The sequence below is a fragment of the Numenius arquata genome, chromosome 2 (assembly GCF_964106895.1).
Source record: "Numenius arquata chromosome 2, bNumArq3.hap1.1, whole genome shotgun sequence".
NCBI classification, from domain to species: Eukaryota; Metazoa; Chordata; class Aves; order Charadriiformes; family Scolopacidae; genus Numenius; species Numenius arquata.
The window spans coordinates 62906730-62915235 of NC_133577.1; the positions used below are offsets into that span (position 1 = coordinate 62906730).

The window sequence follows — 8506 nt, forward strand, 5'->3', positions numbered from 1 at the left end:
ACTTTCCTATTACCACATACAAGTAATTAAATTAGCAGTACCTGCAAGGTCAAAATGTTGGCCAAAAGCAAAAAAAAGGTAAACAAAAGAAGGAATTTCAAAGGAATCCCAAGGAATTTAATGATTTTATAAGACTTTAGCATCAGTCTCACTGTACGGCAACAAAGAAAAGGAGGAGCTTGCAAAGTTGCAAACCAGTCAAACAACAAACCCTCATTACTTCTCTCCACTATCAAGGCTTATTCATTCTGCCCCAGAAGCAAGAAGCTCAACTGACATGTAGAAAGCAAGTGAGAAAAGCCATTGCTACAAATCCCATGGCTAAAACGTTCCTTCTTTTCAAATATCAATAAATGCAAACCATATAAACACAGACAGCTGAAATACAAGCTAGTGAAACCTCTACATTCTCTGCAGTTGCTTTAAAGTTGAGGCTCCTGCGCGATCAGCAGCGAGCATACAACACTTCCCACGTTATAGGCAATAATTGACAAAGTCCACAGGGTAGGAAAACACAAATAAATAAATAAATAAATAAATACAGGAAACGCAAACTCCGTGTTGTGATTCTCCTACTATACGCCAAGTGCTCAGGTGGAGTCATTTAATCATAACCTAATTTAACAAAATAACTTTTGCACAGTGACCTTTCAGCCCCTTTGAAAAACATAACAAAAATCAAAGCGAGCAGTTTAGATGAGGTACTCAGCTTCTTGCTCTGTAATACGGATCAAGAAGCTTCAGTTACTCTACCCCAACCTATTCCTTCTACATTATGAAAAACAACCAAGAAATCCAACTAAATAATTAATTTGTAAAAACTACTGCCTTCTATAGAAGAGTTAGGAACACCATGGAGACAACATCCAGTTGTTTAAGCATGCAAAATTTTCACCTTCTTGGTTCTCTGGTCATAAACCTGAATTTAAATGAAAGAACCCAAAATTTCACCCATGAGTAGGTTGATCCTTCGTTACTTATTATTTGGAGCAGATTCAGTCTGATTCATCTTGTACTAGACTTTGGTAGAAACATACTGTCATTGTATGTGCCCCTACCTGACTTGTGAGCACAGCTTCTCAGGAGGTCTGAGTAACCTCTGCAGGAAAGAGAGTACTGCACACTGCAGTAGCTTAAAAGAAATAGTCAAGCATAATACCCTTTGCTGGGCGGAGGGAGGGTTGGGAAAGCAATCTTTAAGAAATTCACAGTCAATGTGAGAAAAGAGGGTGAAGAATAGTGGAAGTGAAAACAAAAAGCTACTACTTTTGCTAACTCATCTTTGCCCAAAGTCACCCGTGAAAGTTACCATAGATCAGATCAGCTGATCAGCAATAGCTGATTGCATGTTCTTAGCTCTTTGCAAATATGATGAAATTCATTGGCTTAAGTCCTTTTCATTGTGTAACACACTTTACCTTCTGTTTTTAATAACCCCAGACTAGTCATGAAGGTAGAACTCAATAAGGTGCAATATCTAATTTTCATGCCTGAGATGTAAGTTTCGTTGAAAGACCATAGAATTTAGATCTCCAAATATATTTTTGAATGTGGGATATGAAACCACTGTGCAAAGCAAAGGCAGAAAACTTAAAAAAATAAATTAAAATCATTAAAAAGAAATCAGGACTGTCTGTACAACTTAACAGGAGACATGCAGCTTACTAAAGGAAATAAACTGCTATAATAGAAAAAACACACAGTGAGGAAGGACAAAGGTTCTAGTAATATACAGCAGCAGATGGAGGCTTCTATCCAACACAGACCTTTTATTCAAGCCCACTTCTCCATTAATTAAAACAGTGGGCAAGTGAAAACAAATATGTCTCAGCATAATTGCCTCTAAATAGACTTTCAAAGTTTGCCATGTGAGGTCTCACCAAATCTTTAAATGTAAGTGCCTCTATTCAGAAAAAACACTCACAATTCCAGCTTTTTTTTTTTTTTTTTTGCACTAAAAATCAGAATAAAACCATTATTTGAAACAGAACTGACTGCCTTTGGATTCTCCCCTTCCCCCACTCCCCCAAGCTTTATGATTTAGTATCTGGCTAAGGAAAACTATATTTAATTAGGCTCATTAACCTTGCAGTGTGAACACGTCTTTTTTTTTTTTTTTAAATAAGTCATCTGCTAGTCATCTGCACAGTCATGTGGCTTCAGGGATAAAAGTAATTAAAGCAGTTACACTATAGCTAATTAGCCAATATTCTGTAATCATTCTTCAAGTTTACTTTTTCCTCTGAAGACATTTGAAAAAATCATATTCAAAATCTTAACAGGAAATTCATCTTTTCTCTTTGAAGAACATGAATCCAAAAATACCAAGCATTTCCTCAGAAAACAATAAATAAAACCACTTCATTAGTATAATTACATAAATATCTAAGATACCTAACACATTCCTCATAAAACAGACTAAGCTTTTCAGAAGCTTTAAAAAAAAAAAAAATGTGTAGATGGCATCCCTTCAGATGGTGAAACAGAAAGCTCAAGAATGCCTGAGGCTGTAGTTTCACAAGAATTTTAAGGCAGCACTGTCCCCAAAAGAAGCTGCTCCCCCCAACTAATTATTTCCTCCTCTGTGCCAGAAACAGCATGTGTGCTCCTGCTCTTACCATGAACACATGATAAACTGGGTAAGGGAAGTGATGAAGGCTGTTATTTCTGGGGAAGCGAGTGAAATTGTGTCCTGAACCTTCAGTGAAGAAATGAGGTATTCAGCTGGACACAGGCTGACCCCAGCTGGCCATGCATAGCTGAGCAAAGCCACTGATGAGAGACAAAAGGCTTCAGGATCAGGTCTTGTTACAGTTACCATACCACGTAAGCTCTTTAGGGGTTTGGGGGTTATTCAGTTTCCTGGAGACAGAAGCTGTAGTTACTTTCCCACAGTGACTCTTGCTATGGATCTATTTTCTTTTCAGATGCGTCCTCCTTATATGAAAGAAGTTCAGTCTCCAAGTCATCAGCGTTCAGATACTCAAAGCAGGACACGAAGGCGTGAGCCCTGAACTAGAAATCAGCTCTATTATCTTGTGACATTAGTGAAATCACACAACGTTGACCATGGATCACACGAAATGGATCACGATATCCTCCACAGCACTTTGAAAACCACTGACAAGCCTTTCCTGAGAAAGCGAGCTATAGAACAACTTGGTTGCCTGCAGGTCCATGTCCTCTGTTGTTCCCTCTTTTCTTCCCTGGCTCCAGAGACCTCTCCTCACACCAGTAACCCAGCTGTCCCTGTTACGGTCCTTGTGACCAGAGAGTAAAACAGGATGTTGTTGATTGCATAAAGCCCCAAAAAAAAGATGTCATGAAAAGCCATGTAATTGCTGAGCAGAGCCTGCCTTATCCTCAACAGAGGGACTAATTTGGTCACCCCACTCAATGACTTACTTATTTCCAAGACGTCTATCTGTCCTTCAAATTTGATTAAAATTATCCAGCATATTCAAAAGGTGTTAGAAAGGAACAGTGAAGAAACAGAGCCACAGCACAGTCTAAAACCAGCTATTAATATATTAGAACAGAATTACGCTGTCTCGAAAAGGGATGCAACACTTCATTATCTAAATGCCACTTACCAACAGGCTAGCTCTCACATGTAAATGGCTCAGAAATACCAACTATAATTAAAAATATCAATTGAAACATAATGAATATATTTCTGGCCCTTCAACTAGAGGGGCTGAGCAACACAGATAGGATTTAATTTTTTTTTTAGAATCCAAGAACATACTTTGCAAAACAACTGTAACTAATTATTCATTACTCAGAGTACATGCTTGTGTGCATATATATACACACATCCATAGACACACACACAGAGGTAAAAAAACCATATAATCATAGAATAATTTGGGTTGGAAGATCTCTGAAGGTCATTTGTCCAACTGCCTGTGCAAAGCTGGGTCACCTCTGAGCTCAAACCAGGCTGTTGAGGGCTTTATTCAGTAGGGTTTGGAAAGTCCCCAAGGATGGTGACTGTACAGCCTCTCTGGGCACCCTGCTCCACCACCTCACTCTCCTGCATGAAGATGCTTTTCCTACATCCAGTCTGGACTTCTCTGTCTCAAGACAAGCCTGTTGTCTGGCTTCATCCCATCATGCAATGCTATGAAGAACCTAGCTCTGCTTTCTTGATACACTCCCCGTAGGGACGAGCAGGCTGCTGTTAGGATCCTTGAAGCCATCTCTTCTCCAGGCTGAAGCAGCTCAGTCCCCTCAGCCTCCCCTCACAGGGGAGGTTCTCCAGCCCCTGACCATCTCGGTGGCCCTCTGCCGAACTTGTGAGTTTATCAATCTCTTTCTTCTATTGGGGAGCAACAAAACTGGACACAGTCTTCCAGATACGGTCTAACAGGTGCTGAGCAGAAGGGATGACTCCTTTCTTCCCATGAGCCATGGGAAGAGTTGGTACAGCCCAGGAGGCCGCTGGCCACCTCTGATGCCGCAGCAAGGCTGGCTGGTGCCCAGCTGGCTGCCCACCAGGCCCTGGGGCCTTTCAGCAGAGCTGCTCCCTGGGCAGGCAGGACCCAGCCCTTGTGGCTGCCAGGGCTTGTCCTCCCCGGGGCAGGGCTCTGCCTTCAGCCCTGCTGAATGTCACTGGGCTCCTGTTGACCCATTTTCCCAGGCACTTTGTGGTCCTCTGATCAGGCTAATTTAGTGTCATCTGCAAACTTTATGAACAAGCAATCTATCGTCTCCTCCAGGGCACTGGAAAAAAAACATTAAACAGGACAGGTCCCAAGTTAGACCCTGCATTAGTCTACTTGGTACCAGCCTCAAAATAAAGTACTATCGACTGTGTTATCTGCTCGCTTTTAAACATCCTACTTGACATTTTCTGGGTCTACCCAAGGCTACTGAATGTCTGTCTTTCTCCACGACTTCTCAAGTTGCTGCATCAAAATTCCATCTGCAGGGAGCAGAAAAGCCACGTGGCAGATGTCTGCATCCCCACAGTAAACCAAAGGAGTATGCTATTAGTTTGCACTACAAAATGGATGCTCATTGATGTGTTTCATTATTTTGTTTGAAGTGGCATCTGATGCTTTTACGAAAAGTGACAGAACACGAAGCACCTGGTCCATTATACTCCAGTGTCCTCAGGAGCAGAGCAGGAGAGGCAGACTCCTTTCAGGCCCTTCAGGCATTGCGGTCAACCCAAGTACCCAAGAGTGACTCCACAAACAGTCCCTGTGGAATGATAAATTCATAAAATTCCTTATCCACCTTCTTTACAGAACCCTCTGATGACCAATATATCAGTGTATTAGACCAGTGACCCTCTGACTAGTTCGTGCAAATCAGTGTCTTTTTATCTGTATTACATGTACCTGTTCTTTATTCCAAGTAAACACCTTGTTCTTCTACTAAGGAACAGAGAAAGGCAGACAGACAGACAGAAAGAATGAATTAAGGGCTTTTACAAAAATATATTTATTTTACAAAAAAAAAAATCACATGGGAAAGAATTATATGCCACGATTTGAGAAGAGTTTGGCCTGCTATTGATAAACAAATAGAAGCTCTCTAATGGTAGCATCAGAAATTTACTGCTTAAATAATGACATTAGGTAGCAAGCACAGAAATAGCAGACACAGAGAAAAGGACTCAAATAATATATTTTTAAGTAAAAGATATTTTACCACTAGGTGTCCCAGTTAGAAAACTGTAATCCTACAGAATGCTCTGTGAGATACTGGGCAAATAATTTTAATTACTTTTAAAGCTGCTGGCACAAGTTGGCAAAACCTCCAAAAGCCAAAGTGATTAAGTCACAAAAGCAGCGTGTATTGTTAGCCACCATGAAAGATAAAGGTAAAAGTTTAACACGTCCTTTTGGAGTACAGATACCAGTTAAGATACAGCACTTTAAGTAAGATACAGCAACTTAAATATAGCACTTAATGTATTTCAGATGTGTATTTAGTGGGAGAGCAAATAGCAGGGAGATTCAGTTCTCCCTTTAAAGTAGCCAGCACAAGGCGGCTGTTAGGAACAGCCACAGTGGGTATGCTGCCACTTAACTACACCTGCCCTGCACATCTGACCCAGCTCATTTTGACTGCAACTGATTTAAATGAAGATCACTGGGAAGGGATGGCAATGAGTACCTGCGGATAAGCTGAGGGCAGTGGCCTTTCCAGGTAAATCAGTTGCAGTCTGCTGGAAGAGGCTACATGGTGAAGCCCTGATGACATCCATCCCTCTGTGCTCTTCATTAATGATCTTGAACATTAGCTGACTCTGCCTATTGGGCAGGGGAGGGCTACTTGTGGGAGGAGGAAGAGTTACACAAAATATTTGGAAAATACTCAGAGATCGGTTTAGTGGGTTCAAAAAACCAATAATTACATTGTGCTGGTCAGCTGCACATTGACTTCTGCCTTGACCACAGTTGTACAGCAAGATCCAGCCAAACATTAGTGAGGTCACTTGTCCCTTCCAATAATTTCCCACTTGGCAGCATGGCCTTCCTTACATGTATGCCTGTCTGTCAGAGGATGACTGTTTGATAGGTGGATGGCGCCAAACTCTTTTCAGCGGAACCCAGCAACAGGACAAGGGGCAACAGGCACAAGCTGGAACACAGGAAGTTCCATCTGAACACGAGGAAAAACTTCTTTACTTTGAGGGTGACAGAGCACTGGAACAGGCTGCCCAGAGAGGTTGTGAAGTCTCCTCTGGAGACATTCAAAACCCGCCTGGATGTGATCCTGTGCAACCCGCTCTAGGTGAACTCACTTTGGCAGGGGGGTTGGAGTAGATGATCTCCAGAGGTCCGTTCCAAGCCCTACCATTCTGCGATTCTGTGAACTGAACTGGCTTCACATTCAAGTCTCTGGATTCCCCATGCATATTGCAAGCGAATTGTAAGATTAAATTCACAGTGAGAAAAAGCGTTAACACACGCCTAGTTTAAAGTAACTGGAGCACATTTGCAAACTTCCATGCTAGCTTTTTTCCTAACAGACACTGAAGGTTTGCCACTATACTGTTAACATGTTTGTTTCAGCAAAAAGATGCTGTTCTGACAGCTACAACTGAAATTCACCTGTCCCTGTAAGCAGCCCACAGCTAAGCACATCAGAGAGCAGCTCAACAGTTCACTTCTAGGAGTTAGGACATGCCAGTCATTTCAAAGAATGACAAAAGTCAACTTTCAGCCATCCACAGGTGAATCATTTAAACTACACGTTAACTCTGCAAAAATGCCCGTGCTCGTGCCAGACAGGAAAGCAGCCACGTGACACCATGCAGCATGGCCTCCTGAACTCTGCTCCAGCTAACTTCGAGATCTCCCTGTTCCATACCAGCTGTCCTTTGCTTCCCGTCTTCCATGACACCACCCCCGTACCTCCTCCACTTCACTGTCCACCAACTGGCATTGACAAAATTATCATACCTTAGAGGCAGACTGCAGGACAGCTAACCACCTTAATTCACTTCAGCACTGCAGTTGGGGTTTGCTGGATGGAGAAGTCAGAAAGCTGTAGCCCCTTCTCCTTTCCCAACCCCCAGCAGTTGGCAGAAGAGGAGCTCCGGCTGGGAAATGGCAAAAGAAACCCTTTCTTGGCTGCTCTCTGCCTTACCTGAGGCACAGTCACCTTTCAGGCCCGGAGAACACTTGCTAACACCTGGAGAATCCTTATCAGTCTTCAGAGAGCAAGTAACAAGAACGATAAGGAGAGGTAAAGTCCCCAGTTTACAAATCGGAATCCAACTAATACAAAGTGTTTGGAACCTCTTGGGGAAAAGTGAGGGTGGGAGGTTTATTCAGTGGGAGCCATGAAAGTGCACAGAGGGGACCAGGCTCGGCTTTGTGACAGGACAAGGGCCGCCAAGTCCCCCAGGGCCGGCTGTCGCCCCGCTCGGAGCCTCCCGAGCCGAGGCCGCTCGGGATGGGCAAACCTCAACTCCCGCTTCACCCGGAGCACCAGAGGCAGAACAAGCCTCCTGCGGCCCTCCCGGCTGAAGAGACAGCCCGAAGGGGATGTCAAGAGTGTACGTTAAAGGATCTAAAGGAATCGTAACTCTATTTCTATTTCGGCTTTTCACCAAAGCAAGGTTTTGCAGCAGCCTGGCTCGCAGGGGCTGAGGCGGCTCAGCCGATGGAGGGGGGCGGGAGGCCCGGTCCCTCAGCCGGGAGCCGCCCGGCGCCTCACCCGCCCGGGCGCTCACCGGCACTTTGCCCGTTGCCAGGGCGGGCGGCCCTGCCCGAGCAGCGCTCCCCGGTTTGCCGCCTCGGGAGCCCCTCACGGCTCCGCAGCCAACAGTTTAAGCCGGAGGAACCGTGGGCCAGGCCCGCCTCCATGGCCCCGCGCGGTGGGGGCGCCCGCCGGCCCTCCCCACAGGCCGACGCCCCTTACCCAGCTCGGTGCCCGGGTTCCGGCCCGCCATGGCCCACGCTGCCGGCGGCTCTCCGCCCCCGCTGGCGAACCCGGGCGGGGCGGGCAGAGTTCGGCCTCACCGGTCCCGCCCCGCGCCGGC

At 44.7% G+C, this 8506-nt stretch overlaps 1 protein-coding gene across 1 annotated transcript in view; it reads right to left on the minus strand.

Annotated features, from left to right (window-relative positions):
- The window catches only part of DERA (deoxyribose-phosphate aldolase), a 62832-nt gene extending 54326 nt beyond the window's left edge, over positions 1–8506 (minus strand). The window contains exon 1 of the mRNA XM_074168770.1: positions 8386–8506. Coding sequence (XP_074024871.1) covers positions 8386–8416 — 31 coding nt within the window. The 5' untranslated portion in view covers positions 8417–8506. The remainder of the gene's footprint in view (positions 1–8385) is intronic.